Source organism: Saimiri boliviensis, chromosome 11 (genome assembly GCF_048565385.1).
Source record: "Saimiri boliviensis isolate mSaiBol1 chromosome 11, mSaiBol1.pri, whole genome shotgun sequence".
Classification (NCBI taxonomy): domain Eukaryota; kingdom Metazoa; phylum Chordata; class Mammalia; order Primates; family Cebidae; genus Saimiri; species Saimiri boliviensis.
In genome coordinates this window covers 117,460,774-117,476,124 of record NC_133459.1, presented here as the reverse complement: position 1 = coordinate 117,476,124, position 15,351 = coordinate 117,460,774, and the positions used below count along the sequence as shown (strand labels likewise).

The following is a 15,351-nucleotide window of genomic DNA, read 5'->3' as shown; positions in this document are numbered from 1 at the left end:
GTTTAAAAATATGCACTAACAAAACACAGAATCTATGATGGTCAAAACTGTAAAACTAAAAAGCAAGAAGTCAACGATCTTTAAGCTCATGTTTCCTTTGAGCTTCACCTGTCTACTCTGGAAGTTGCCTTAATAGATTCCCAGGGACTCCACCAGGTGGTACCTTTCAATCCCATGCTGTAAGTCCTTTGCGCTTCATCTGTCTACTCTAGAAGTTGCCTTAATAGATTCCCAGGGACTCCACCAGGTGAGACCTTCCAAACCCATGCTGTAAGCATAGACTAGTCCAGAATCTCTTTTGTATTTCTTGAACAGATAAAACTCTGCATTGCTTTCTAACTGGCCATATCTTATCACCTCACTTACCTAGTTTTTTAAAAGCTCCCAGCTCCCGTAGTCAATAACTCATACAAATGGAGCTCTCTTTCCAAATATATATTTGGGTATATTTGCACTGATCACTAAGCAGTTTCTTATAATATCCTTTTTCTCAGAATTTCTCTTTCTTAGCCATCAATATTGACTTTAAACTCTACTAGACTTTTACCAAGGGTCTTTAAGGTTGTTAGTCACAACTGCTCTGTGTGCTACCCCCATTCCTACTTCCATTTTAATCATTTGCATTCTAGGCTTTCCATTTTCTTTTCGGGAACATACCACAAAGACAAGAGGACTGAGATTTTCTTCTAGATCCAATGTTGCCAAAAGATAAATGTGACCTTGAACTACCTCTCTAAACCTTGTATTCCACAACCATACAATAAGGTTACTTGTTAAAATATAGCTTCCCAGGTCTCTCGCTGGAGATGCTGAATCAATGGGTCTGATATGAGGTTAATATGAGGTTAGACAATTCATATATCCAGAAAATTTGGGAAATCTTGAAATGGAATTACCTATCCAATCAATAAGACAGTCTTTTCTCCAATGAGTTCCTTTCTGCATGTACTTCCATAAACCAAAAGCTTTTTTTTACCAAACAATAAACATTAAAGGGAATTATAAAACATTGCCCCGTGTTATGACAAAGAGAACCTGATTTTGTTAACTTACCTTTACCAATAAATCAAGGATCAAAAAATAAACTTTTCTTTTATCATCATCCTCTCTCTCTTTCCACAAAAGGCATCGAACGACAGGCCCAACAAGATTCCAGCCCATATTCTTGATGATGACCTGTAAAAACATTTTCAAAATAAAGCAAACACTGCCATCTATAGGACTCTCGCAGTGTGCTTTTCTATCTTGGAAGAGCTCAGAATAGTCTCTTAAATAGGAAGATGAGACAAGTGAGACCTATGACATTTTACCACAGACTTTCCAGGGTTGACTGCTAACAGATATCAACATTTTAAAATAGTTTTTAATATGTTCACTGAAGAAAGGCAAAAGGGTCTTTACTTTTTATTAGGCAAGTTAGTGTTTCCAAAATTTAAATAGTTCTTCTATTTCCAACAACAGAGTTAATCTGCTTAAGGCAAGTACTTAACATCCACAGAGAATTCTGCTCCCCTTATTCATAAAGAAATCCAGCCAATGCTCATGTACTTTTTAAAGTTCCTTGGAGTCTCTAAATATAATCATTGCAATTTATATAAAAAGAAGGGATGAAACTTCATTAATTTTCTCTTCTCCATACAAGTGGCTTCTATGTTCAAAGATATTTCAGAATGCCTACTACACAAGTAAAAGTTTATCTTTTTTTTTTTTTTTTTTTTTTTGAGACGGAGTTTCGCCCTTGTTACCCAGGCTGGAGTGCAATGACGCGATCTCGGCTCACCGCAACCTCCGCCTCCTGGGCTCAGGCAATTCTCCTGCCTCAGCCTCCTGAGTAGCTGGGATTACAGGCACGTGCCACCATGCCCAGCTAATTTTTTGCACTTTTAGTAGAGACGGGGTTTTACCATGTTGACCAGGATGGTCTCGATCTCTCGACCTCGTGATCCACCCGCCTCGGCCTCCCAAAGTGCTGGGATTACAGGCTTGAGCCACCGCGCCCGGCAAGTTTATCTTTTAATTAGTAATTCACATTCATTATCAAAATCACTGATTTTCAAAAGTATCAACAATGCCACTTTTCTGGCCTGCTTTGTACTTTTACTCATCAGTACTTACCAAGCAAACAATGTAATATTCTAGGTGTTAGAAAAAAAGTGAGGAACATGCTGGATAAGATCACTATCCTCCTAGAATTTACATTCTAAAGTCCTTCTCTAAAAGCATGGTGGCTGGCTGGGCAAAGTGGCTTATGCCTCTAATCCCAGTACTCTGGGAGGCTGAGGCAGGAGAATCACTGGAGACCAGCCTGGGTAACCCAATGAGACCCTGTCTCCATTTTTTAAAGTTAAATAAATGTGATTTTTTTTTTAAAGCATGGTGGCTCATTCCTGTAATCGTAACACTTTGGGAGGCTGAGGTGGGTGGATCACTTGAGCTCAGGAGTTTGAGACCAGCCTGGACATGGCCAAACCCTGTGTCTACAAAATACAAAAATGAGCTGGGCGTGGTGGCACATGCTTGTAGTCTGAGCTACTTGTAAGGCTGATTGGGAGGATGGCTTGAGCCTGGGAGGCAGAGGTGGCAGTGAGTCATGATCACACTGCTGCAAACCAGCCTAAGTGACAGAGACAGACCCTATCTCAAAAATATATATATAAATAAAGAAAAAGCAGATCTAACCCATCTGACAAAGGAATAATAACCAGAATAGAAAAAGAAGCTCAAACAACACTAAAGAAAAAAAATAATCTGATCAAGAAATTGGCAAAAGATTTGAATAGACATTTCCCAAAAGAAGAAATACAAATGGCAAACAAGCTTATGAAAAGGTGTGCATTACTGACCATCAGAGAAATACAAATCAAAACTACAATGGGGGTCGGGTGTGGCGGCTCACGTCTGTAATCCCAGCACTTTGGAAGGCTGAGGGTGGATCATGAGGTCAGAAGTACGAGACCAGCCTGCCCAACATGGTGAAACCTTGTCTCTATTAAAAATACAAAAATTAGCCAGGCATGGTGGCACGTGCCTGTAATCCCAGCTACTCGGGAGGCTGAGGCAGAACCACTTGAACCCAGGAGGTAGAAGCTGCCGTGAGCCAAGATCACACAACTGAACTCCAGCCTGGGCGACTGAGTGAGACTCCGTCTCAAAACAAACAAAATAAAATAAAACAAAACAAAAACAAAAACTACAACGGGATATCATCTCACCCTAGTTAAAATGGCTCATATCCAAAAGACAGGCAGTAACAAATGCTGGCAAGGATGCGGAGAAAAGGAAACCTTCACACATTGTTGGTAGGAATGTAAATAAGTACAACCATTATAGAGAACAGTTTGGCAGTTCCTCAAAAAAAAACAAAAATAGAGCTACCATATGACCCAGCAAAAGAAAGGAAATCAGTATACTGAAGAGATATTTGCACTCCCATGTTCACTTGCAGCACTGTCAACAATACCTCAGATTTGGAAGCAACCTAAGTGTCCATCAACAGATGAATGGATAAAGAAAATGTGGTACATATAAACAATGGAGTACTATTTGACCATAAAAAAGAATGACATCGCGTCATTTGCAATAACATGAATGAAACTGTAGACCATGATGTTAATTGAAATAAGTCAGGCACAGAAAAACATTGAATGCTCTCACTTATTTGTGGGATCTGAAAATCAAAACAACTGAACTCATGGACATAGCAGAAGGATGGTTACCAGATGCTGGGAATAGTAGTGGGCAGCAGAGGAGATGGCCAATGGGTACCAAAAAAAAAAAAAAAAAAAGAAAAAAAAAAGTTACAAGTAACGAGTAAGACCTACTATTTGATAGTACAACGGGGTGACTATAATCAATAACTAATTGTACATTTAAAAATAACTAAATAAGATTAATTGGATTGTTTGTAACACAAAGGATAAATGCCTGAGGGGACAGATATCCCATTCTCCATGATATTATTATTACACATCGCATGTCTGTATCAAAACATCTCACATACCCATCAATATAAACGTCTACAATGTAACCACTAAAATTTGAATTTTTTTTTTTAAGCTGATCTAGCAAGAAGATAAAATGATACCTCTAATACCTCATCTTGACTCCAGTCTTATAAGACAATAGTGTATAGGATATTGTAGTCTCCCCACTTATCTGCAGGGGGTACATTCCAAGACCCCTAGTGGATGCCTGAAACCATGAATAGTATCAAAGGCTATATATAAATCCTATACAGGTATTGATCGACTTAAGACCTATGCAACTTACGATCATTTGACTTTACGACCACAATCGCTAGCCACAACTGCTCCGCATCTGGCAGTGCAAACGTTGCCCAGCTGGGCATACGACAGTGTGGACCAGCTTCCAGCAGCACTACCATCTCCGCGTGCACCATTTCAACTGTTATCCCAGACTCGGTACAGCAATTTGTGTTTTGTGTCTTGGATATTTTTCATCAAACCCCTCCCAAGATGTCTACCAAGAGGAATTGTCAATAAAATGTTTCGTACATGTTTACATATTTTGATATGTTTTGCAATTGAGAAAATGTTTCCTATGGTATTTTTTATACCTGTATTTTGTATTTTTGTATGCACCTGTATTTTGTAATTTTATATGTTTTGCAAATATTAAACCAGTTGTATTGGTAATGCAGTGTTTTACTTAAACCTGACAAATGTAAAAATAAGAAACAAAATGGTATAGAGATGATACAAATGGCATAAAATGAACAAAGAAAATTATGATATATAACAATTAAAGAAAATTATGATAAAATATGACTTAAAGATTTTTATATCATTTCACAGTATTGTACATATAGCCTACTCAACTTACGACCAAATCACGGTACGACTGGTCTTTTGGAACCAATCATGGTCGTAAGTCGAGCACTAGCTGTACATGCTCATCTGTGACAAAGTTTAACTTATAAATTAAGAGATTAGCAGTAACTACAACAAGTATAATAATATACTGTAACAAAAGGTATGTGAATGGTCTCTCGCAAAGCAGTTAATAGTAAATCTTTTTATCACTTTTAATTCGCTCTTACAGCTGAAGATAATAGTAAGTCTTGGTCATCTTGATAGTGTCATCTGGCAAGAAAATTAAATTGTAGTCAGCTTTTTGTTGTCGTTGTTATTGAGCTGAGGTCTCACTCTGTCTCCCAGGCTGGAGTGCAGTGTTGCAATCTTGCCTAACTGCAGCCTCTGCCTCCCAGGTTCAAGCAATTCTCCCATCTCGGTCTCCTGAGTAGCTGGGATTACAGGGATGTGCCATCACGCCCGGCTAATTGTGGCATTTCACCGTGTTGGCTAGGCTGGTATAGAATTCCTGACCTCAGGTGATCCACCCTCCTTGGCCTCCCAATGTGCTGGGATTATAGGCATGAACCACTGTGCCTGGCCTGTAGTCAGTTTTGAACACTGTCTTATCAATATCTAAACCTCTGCAATGTCACCTCAGACATTACAGAGGTGATTCTCAAACTATTAAGACTAGGCCTCACAATGTTTAAATCTATCCTGTTAGCCATTCAAAAGCATGCTAAAGATAAAACACTGAGGCATGCAATGCCTGAAAAATAATTTGTTTATACTTCCCTTTTCCTTCTGCCTCACTGATGTGGTGCTGATCCTCGTCTCCTTGCCAGGCCTCTTCACTCTACCTCTTTCTTAAATTCCTCAAGGTGGGCTCTTGGGGCTCTTCTCTTATGCCCCTTTTCTGTGAACTTGGGTAAATTGTTTTCTTCCCCCTCAATTACCTAATCTTTAGGTAATTAAAGTCTCACAGATACGTGTCTCAGAGATCTACATCTTAATTCCTGTATCTCTGCTGAGCTCAAAACCTTATTTTCCAATTGCCTGCTGCACTTAAACTGAAAATTTCTAAAAGTCGACTCACTTGTGTTCCTTCAGGAAACTTTTCCCTCCACTTAAGTTGCCTTTTTCTATTCACATTATCATATATTATACTTTCAGAGGTTAGAAACCCAGTCATTTTTGATCCCTTATACTCTCAATCAACCAATTCCCTGTATTCTAGCCTCAAACCATATGCTGTACAGCACCAACCAGAGGTAGAACAGAGTGGTTAGGAGCTCCAAAACCATGCTACACAAGTCTGAATCTTGGATGTCACAGAAAAGCTGACTTACTTTTGGGAAAGTCATTTAACCTTTCAGTCAAAATGAACACCTACCTTCTGAGATTTTGGAGAGACCAAGTTAATAAATGTAAGAGACTAAAGAGAGCATTTGGTACATGTAACTACTCAATAAATATTAGTAGTTACTAATTTTTTTTTATTATTAGCTAAAAGCTAATTACTTTCAAAGGTTATCCTCTAAGAGTGAAAAAAAAAATCAAGAAGATTTTAAAAAACATAAAATGTATTATATGAGGGGGTTACAAAGTTATCATAAACATATATCAAAAACAAAATTAAATATCCTAGTTATTTTAATAAAAAATAAAAAGGGGATAAGCCATTTGAACTACTAAGAGATTATATAACAATGTATGATTAAAAAGTTTTAGGAATCCCCCAAATCCAATCAAGATCCCCTGGACAGAAACAAGAAACACAGATCAACATGACTACACTGTGATATCAAGAAAGAAAACTTTCAATGAATAAATAGCACTGCAAATGAAGAAAGAGTATGTATCTAGAACGAAGATGGTCTTTGTATTGGTCTGCTCTCATGCTATGTAGAAATACCCAGAGAGAGATCCAAGATGGCTGATCACTAGCAGCTCGGGATTGTAGCTCCCAGTGAAAACGCAAAGAACGAAAGGATGCCACACCTTCACATGAATTCTTGTTGCTCGCGCACCAGGAGATTCCCAGTGGAGGAGTGCGACTCTTGTGACCCGAGAGGCGGTTTTGCCGGCGCCTCAGAGCATCGGTTCTTGGTGCAGAGTCAGAAAAGCACCATCAATCTTAACGCCGCTGATTTGGTCGGTGCAGTGGGTTGCTCAGATTTTGGCACTGAGAATCAATAAGTTGGACGTCCACTCAGAAACCCAATTACAAAGACGGTAATTATAAAGACCACAGATGGATAAATCTATAACGAAGGGAAGAAAACAGTCAAAAAAGGCTGAGAATACCCAAGATCAAAACGCCTCTTCCTCAGCAGGGGATCCCAGTTCCTCATCAGCAACAAAACAAGGCTTGATGGAGAACGAGTGTGTTCCAATTACAGAAGCAGGCTTCAAAACGTGGATAATAAGAAACTTCTGTGAATTAAAAGAACTTGTTCTAACACAATCTAAAGAAACTAAGAACTTTGAAAAAAGGTTTGACGAAATGTCAACAAGAATACAAAATTTAGAGAGGAAAATAAGTGAATTGATGGAGCTGAAAAACACAATACGAGAACTACGTGAAGTATGCACAAGTTTTAACAGCCGAATTGATCAAGCAGAAGAAAGGATATCAGAGGTCGAAGACCAACTCAATGAAATAAAACTAGAAGACAAGATTAGAGAAAAAAGGATAAAAAGGAATGAGCAAAGTCTCCAAGAAATATGGGACTATGTGAAAAGACCTAATCTACGCTTGATAGGTGTACCTGAATGTGACGAAGAGAATGAATCCAAGCTGGAAAATATGCTTCAGGACATTATTCAGGAAAATTTTCCCAACTTAGTAAGGCAGGATAATATTCAACTCCAGGTAATACAGAGAACACCACAAAGATATTCCTCAAGAAGAGCAACTCCAAGGCACATAATCGTCAGATTCACCAGGGTTGAAATGAAGGAGAAAATACTAAGGGCAGCCAGAGAGAAAGGTCAGGTTACCCACAAAGGGAAGCCTATCAGACTTACAGCAGATCTCTCAGCAGAAACCCTACAAGTCAGAAGAGAGTGGGGACCAATATTCAACATCCTTAAAGAAAAGAACTTTCAACCAAGAATTTCACATCCAGCCAAACTAAGCTTCGTAAGTGAAGGAAAAATAAAGTTTTTTGTGAACAAGCAAGCACTCAGAGAATTCATCACCACCAGGCCTGCTTTACAATAGCTTCTGAAAGAACCACTACACATAGAAAGGAAGAAACAGTATCAGCCTTTCTAAAAAATACCAAAAAGTAAAGAACATCAATATAATGAAGAATTTACATCAACTAATGGGCAAAATAGCCAGCTAATATTAAATGGCAGTATTAAACTCACATATATCATTATTAATTCTAAATTTAAATTGACTAAATTCCCCAATTCAAAGACAGACAGCCAATTTGGACAAAAAACTAAAACTGTATGCTGCATCCAGACCCATCTCACATTCAAGGATACACAAAGACTCAAAACAAGGGATGGAGAGAGACTTACCAACCAACCAGAGAGCAAAAATAAATAAATAAAAAGCAGAAGTTACAATTTTTGCCTCTGATAAAATAGTCTTTAAAGCAACAAAGATCAAAAGAAGCAAAGAAGGACATTATATAATGATAAAAGAATCAATGCAACAACAACAAGAGTTAAAGGTCCTAAATATATATGCACCCAATACAGGAATACCCAGACATACAAGACTTATAAAGAGACTTAGACTCCCACACAATAATAGTGGGAGACTTCAACATTAATATTAGACAGATCAATGAGACAGAAAATTAACAACGATATCCAGGACTTGAACTCAGATCTGGAACAAGTAAACGTAATTAACATTTATAGAACTCTCCACTTTACACAAAATATACACTCTTATCAGTACCACATCATATCAACTTAGAAGTTTAAACGAAATGTTGGTTGGCTCCTTGTTTGTTACTCTCTTCCCTCATTTTCTTTCATGTCCTTCATTTCATTAAGGACAATTATAGGCATACCCATATTTATACTGCATTCTAGCCCGGGCAACAAAGCAATACCCCCATTCTCTCTCCCTCTTCCTCTTTCTCTTTCTTCTTCTTCTTTATTCTTTTTCTTATTATTCTTAAAAAAAAAAAAAAAATACCCAAGACTGGGTAACTTTTAAAGAGGTTTAACTGATGTGCAGTTCCACATGGCTAGGGAGGCCTCAGGAAGGAAACTTAGAATCATGGTGGAAGGCACCTCTTCTTCACAGGGCAGCAGGAGTGAGTGTTGGCAGGGGAAATGCCAGATGCTTCAGAACTTGTGAGAACTCACTCACTATCATGAGACGCATGGGGGAAACCACCCCCATGATTCAACTACCACCACCTGGTCCTACCCTTGACACAAAAGGATTATTACAATTCAAGATGACATTTAGGTGAGGACACAGAGCCAAACAATAGCAGTCTTCCTTATAATGAGTGTCCAAAGACACAAAATTTGGCAGGGTGTTGCCAACATAGTGTCCCAGGAAAAAGTTATTCCTGATGCACAAACAAGATCCTTTTCTATACATAGTGGAGAATGACTTCTCTAACTATTGTAACTGGATGATACTGGCTAGTATGACATACAGTTCTTCTCCTGTTCCAATTCTATGCACACAAAATACTATTTTAATTAAAATTTGGTTTTCCATACACTTTTGGCTGGAGAAGAATGGGCTGATCACCCAAAATGAATATTTAGCCTGCTTGATATGTATATGTCTCAATGTAAATTAATGACTCAAACACCAGTTTTGGACTCCATAAACCAGAAGTAATTCTATTCCTTCTAAAATCTCTTTACTTCAACTACAGCACTTTTTTATTTTGCCTCATTATTTTTTTTTATTGCATTTTACGTTTTGGGGTACATGCGAAGAACATGCAAGACTGTTGCACAGGTACACACGTGGCGCCTCATTATTGTTAGTTGTTTACACGTTTATCTGTTTGATCAGACTATAAGCACCTTCAAGTATATGAATATTTCTTCTTTTTTTTTTTTTTCCCCCTGAAACAGAGTCTTACTCTGCTGTCCAAGCTGGTCTCAAACTCCTGGGCTCAAGTGATCTGCCTGCCTTGGCCTCCCACAGTGCTGGGATTACAACCATGAGCCACTGTGCCCAACCTAAATATTTCTAATTCTTTTTTTGTTTTCAGTTCCCTATTGTGAAAACATAAGCAGATTCTTAAATGTTTGATGAATAAATGACTGGATGAATAGCATCATGTAATTATTCTCTTCCCAAGACTGAAAAGTAAACACCAAGATTGTACGTACCTTATTCTTTTCATTTTGAATAATTTCTAATAGCTGGTCTATGTGCCCTTCTTCTATACATTTTTGCCCAGCTAACTGAAATAGGCCAAAATCCTCTTCTTTAAAGTCTTGCTCTTCTAGGATTTGCTAGCAAAAACAAAAGAAACAAACAAAAAAATGTGTATGCAAGTAAAAATTAAACACAGTGACTTCTTATCTATTAAAAAAACAGTTTAAAATCTAGATAAATGTAACATAAATAACATGTTATCAAAATTAGGATTACCCAAATAAATACTTTAACCAATGACCTTGAAATCTACTGTACCAATAAAATCTGTGGATCAGGATTAAAACGTAAAAGGTTATTTAAATAAGTATGTCACCTGGAGAAATAATCCAATCTGCCTCCCCCACTCATGCTCTTTACAGGAAGCAAGGATTAAAGAAGATAAGCAATTTGAGTGACCACAAATATAATTAAAAACAATCTGTGCCCTTCCCATATTTTGAAAGGTATTTAATTTTACAAAATTAAAAAACATACTTACACATCTCTTTATTATGGACTGAAGTTCCTCTACAGCCATTCCTATTTTTCCTAGCTTCGATGCTAAAATCTACAAATACAAAACACAGCTATCTGTGATATTAAAGTATTCAAAAGTTATGTTTCAGTGTGATAAATTATTACTAAATACAATAAAGAAAATATAAAGATTTTGTTGTTCTGTTTTTTTGGTCTGATAGCATGGTAGGAGAAAATGTAAACTTTTAAAGTTGAAATGTTATTACTGAATCTTAGTATCTTAGCCTAAGAAAATAAAGTGTTTTTTCAGAAGCCTTTATTGCATCTTTCAAGTTTTCTAGGAGCATAGTTTTGAAAGCTACTTGGAAGGAAAAAAAAAAACCTTCTCAAGCACTCCCAAGAGGCGAGGCAAATACGGACTAAAGGGCTTTTAAAAAGCAAAGTATTTATTTTCTGAAAAAAAATTTTCCAAAAGGTGGACCTGAAAACAAAATTCTAATCATTAAGGGATTTTTTATTTTTTAATGTCTCACCTTACAAAAATTGGGGTGCAACACAAGCTACCCACGGGGGTAAGGGTTCAGATGCCCTCCATCCCGTTTCTCTCTAGGAATTGTAGTCCCCAAAGTAATGAATTCATCTAGTGAAATCACTGTATCTATCACACGGAGACAAGGTAACCAGCGGCCTTTAGGAAGAGACCATCGCTTCTCCCGGCAGAAGTCCTCACCAGGGGAGCGGGTCAGCCCGGTCCTCAGGGCCACGCGCGTGCGGGCGGCAGCAGAGGAAGCCATGTCTCCCGATTCCTGCTCGCCTAGACAGGCAGGCTCCACCACCTCACTCGGCCTAGTCGGCCCGCGGCGCCAAGTCCGCCGCGGTTCACGGCCAACCGCCAGCCCTGGCCGCCGTGAATCCTTCCAAGACTCCACTTACCGGCCAAGTCCCCGGCCTCTCCCAGCCGCCGCCACCTCCTCCGGCCGCCGGGGCTGCTCTCCCGGCTCCGCCCCACGCCAGCCGGGTCCGCCCCGCGCTTTGCGTAGGGAGGCGGGGCCTCGGGGCGAGACGCCGGATCCGAGCCCGGTCCCGCAGGCTACTCTCAAGTATGGCGGACTGGGCAGGGTGGCGCTCCGCCGGCCGAAAGGCCGGGACTCGCCGCCGCTCTCGAAACGCCGCAGGTAGGAGCAAGGATCTCTTCCCACTTTTGAACCCTGAAAGCTAGGCCCCTGTCAAGTTTCGAACCGGCGCGCCGGAGCTTCTGAAAGGCTGCTTCAGTGGAGGGCTTCTCCCGGGCAGAGAAGGCCGAAAGCTTCCCACCGCCGTGCTCGCACCTCCTGGAAAAGATCTCCCGGCCGGCCCTCACCCCTTTACACCAGTGTTCTAAGATTTCCCTCACGAGGGCTGTGGCCCCAGCTTCTGAGAGAAAGGACAGTGGAGGTGCCGGGAACCCAGGCCTGAGGTCCCTGCGGTTCCGGGCAAGTGACTAGGGCAGCTTGCCTTAGTTGAGAGCTGGCCTTGAACCTAGGACCGGTCCTCCTTTCCAGACTGCTTGGGTTCCGGGTTCTTTGAGGTGTCGGACTCCCCTTTTACCCGAGAGAGGATGTTTGGCGGACAGAGAGAAGTTCCTCCTTAAAAGTACCCAGATCTCAGATTTTTCAGGAGTGGTTAATTAAGCAATTATGATACAGGAGAAAATTAAATCCCCAAAGAGAAACATTTTAACCAAGAAAAATTAGACAGTTATCAATTTGCAAAAACAAATTGCATTCCCATCCTATTTCATTTTGATTTACACACGATTGGACATAAAATAAGTGGAAAAGAAAAAAAGTTTGTCTATAGTTTGTTATTTAGGTAGGAATCTATCTTGCACCTAATGTGTTTGTGTACACTTGACCTACTGCCACCATGTGTGGCTTAACTGCAGGGATGCATTTTGAGAAATGCGCTGTTAGGCGATTTCGTCCCTATGTGACAATCATAGAGTGCACTTACACAAACCTGGATGGTATAGCCTACTACACGCTAGGTTATGTGGTACAGCCTATTGCTTCCAGGCTACAATGCACAGGATGTTACTGTTGTAAGCAATTGTAACACAATAGTATTTGTATATCTAAACAGAAAAGGCACAGTAAAAATACAGTATTATTGGCTTAGACCACTGTCTGTATGCACAGTCCATCATTTATGGCAATGTCATTATGTGGCACATGACTGTATTTTTATTGTAGGTACTAAACAGACAAGTACTTTGAAACAAGAAGATGCTTCTAAAAGGTATGGCAGCTACATGGACAACTACATTGACATAGGCACTTATCTCATATTACTTGAACCAGTTTTAAAACAATAATGGTTACTATTTTTAGAGAGAGAAAATTGTGAGAAGGAAGAGAAAGATCTGGGAAGGCCTATAAATTCTCATATAGACTGTTACATACATCTACTCTAGGCTTTAAGAAAACCAGACTGAGCACTCAGACTGCTAGTGAAGGCATGAGTGTCTGTAGAAAGTGTCTGTGACTGGGCGCTGTGGCTCACACCTGTAATCCTAGCACTTCGGGAGGTGGAGGCTGGTGGATTGCCTGAGCTCAGAAGTTCAAGACAGCCTGGGTAACACGGTGAAACACCCTCTCTACTAATCTACGAAAGAAATTAGCTGGGCATGGCAGCGGGTGCCTGTAGTCCCAGCTCCTTGGGAGGCTGAGGCAGGAGAATTGTTTGAACCCTGAAAGCGGAGGTTGCAGTGAGCCAAGATTGGGCCACTGCACTCCACCTTGGGCAACACAGCAAGACTCTGTCTCTGAAAAAAAAAAGAAGGTGTGTGTTTGTTTTTCACATCTTCAGGTATACTCTCCTTTTATTGCTTTATATGTCAGAGACTCACTCTACAAGTTTCTCTATCACTCCAAGAAATCTTTTCTGTTCTTTGTTAGATCAAGTCCCGATTTTCATCAAAAAGTTGTTGTGTACTATTTCCAGTTCTAAAAAGGCAAGACATTACCACTTATCACACAAAGTTTTCCAGAAGAGTAGAAGAATCTGAAGGGGATTAGTATATAGCTATGATTTATTTTCATTTTGTGGAGACTCACTAATCTTATATTGGCTTTTGTCTAATTTACTCATTTCAAAAATTATTTACTGAGTATAAGATATGCCAGACCTGTGTTAGGCCCTGAAGATATGGTGAACAGAATAGACACAGTTCTCATCTAGTGGAACAGAGGAATAAATAGTAATAAATTAATTAGTTAATTAAGATAAACAAATACATAATTACAAATTGTGATAAGCACTATGAAGGAAAAGACTGTGATGTTATGAGAAGGAATAATAAAAGTCTAATTTAGATGGAGATGGGTGGCAGGGAGGTTGGCTGTGAGTTTTTAGGGAAAGCCTTAAGCTGAGCCCTGCATGCCAAGCAGACATTAACCAGACAACCAGTAGTGAGGAGAGACCTCCAGCCAGAGGTGACCTTGTGTATAAAGACTTCTGTATGTGCAGGGCAAAAAGTAACCTATTTCCTTTTTGAAAAAGTATTGGATCAAAAGTAACAGCATTAGAAACTAGAAAATTGGCTGGATATGGTGGCTCATGCCTGTAATCCCAGTGCTTTGGGAGGCTGAGGTGAGAGTATCGCTTGAGGCCCGGAGCTTGAGATCAGTCTGGGCAACATAGTGAGACCTCATCTCTACAATTAAAAAGAAGTAAATATTTTTATTCAAAAAATTTTTTTTAATATATATAAATTTAACTGGCAAAATAGGTTAGTGTTGTACTTTAAAACATGGAATACTGGACATGATGAAGCTTATAAGTAGATTAACTTTCTCTTTCAAATTTTAGGAAAGGAGAACTAGAAGCAGCTGTGAGAAAGAAGATTGAATTTGAGAGAAAAGCTCTACATATTGTTGAACAGCTTTTAGAAGAGAATATTACAGAAGAATTCCTAATGGAGTGTGTATGTGTTAAGTTGACAAATTATTAGTTTGGTAGTATAACAACTTTAAATCTGTGCAACATAAAACTTCTTTGCATTATTAAAATCTTTGAATTTGTTCTTAGTCATTAGATGCAGATAACAATCTATATAATTCATGCATTTTAAAATAAACAGCTATCATGCATGCCTTCTATAATGACTTTAAAATACACTAATGAAAAATAACAAGTACGTAATAAGGTAATGATAGGTAATGTATATTTCAAAATTAATAAGTGGATTTTAAATGTTCTCACCACAAAGAAATGACAAAGATATGAGGTGGATATGTTAATTAGCCTGATATGCTCAACATATACATGTGTTAAAACATCACATACTACCCTACAAATATAAAGAATTAAATATAAATACAATTAAAAAGAAAAAAGAGGCCGGGCACAGTGGCTCATGTCTGTAATCCTAGCACTTTGGGAGGCCAAGATGGGTGGATCACTTGAGGTCAGGAGTTTGAGACCAGCCTGGCCAACATGGTGAGACTCCAGTCTCTACTAAAAGTACAAAATTAGCCAGGTGGAGTGGCTCACATCTATAATCTCAGCTACTCAGGAGGCTAGGCATGAGAATTGCTTGAACTCAGGAGGCAAGAGGTACAATGAGCTGAGATCACACCACTGCACTCCAGCCTGGGCAACAAGAATAAGACTCTGATAAACAGAAAAAAAGAAAAATGAGGATGGGGAGGG

At 39.2% G+C, this 15,351-nt stretch overlaps 2 protein-coding genes across 7 annotated transcripts in view; one reads left to right on the top strand and one right to left on the bottom strand.

Annotated features, from left to right (window-relative positions):
• GLMN (glomulin, FKBP associated protein) overlaps nucleotides 1-11,672 on the bottom strand; it is a 52,470-nt gene extending 40,798 nt beyond the window's left edge. The window contains exons 1-4 of one of the 2 annotated variants that reach the window (XM_074381432.1): nucleotides 11,593-11,672; nucleotides 10,682-10,750; nucleotides 10,152-10,277; nucleotides 1,054-1,176 (exon numbers count right to left, since the gene is read on the bottom strand). In XM_074381432.1, the coding sequence (XP_074237533.1) occupies nucleotides 1,054-1,176; nucleotides 10,152-10,277; nucleotides 10,682-10,720 (288 nt within the window). In that variant the 5' untranslated portion in view covers nucleotides 10,721-10,750; nucleotides 11,593-11,672. The remainder of the gene's footprint in view (nucleotides 1-1,053; nucleotides 1,177-10,151; nucleotides 10,278-10,681; nucleotides 10,751-11,592) is intronic. The other variant, XM_003933303.3, reaches the window with a different exon arrangement.
• Nucleotides 11,673-11,714: 42 nt separating this feature from the next.
• RPAP2 (RNA polymerase II associated protein 2) overlaps nucleotides 11,715-15,351 on the top strand; it is an 89,810-nt gene continuing 86,173 nt past the window's right edge. For all 5 annotated transcript variants that reach the window (XM_010343856.2, XM_010343857.2, XM_003933305.3 and 2 more), the window contains exons 1-3: nucleotides 11,715-11,834; nucleotides 12,891-12,936; nucleotides 14,509-14,623. In XM_010343856.2, the coding sequence (XP_010342158.1) occupies nucleotides 11,762-11,834; nucleotides 12,891-12,936; nucleotides 14,509-14,623 (234 nt within the window). In that variant the 5' untranslated portion in view covers nucleotides 11,715-11,761. The remainder of the gene's footprint in view (nucleotides 11,835-12,890; nucleotides 12,937-14,508; nucleotides 14,624-15,351) is intronic.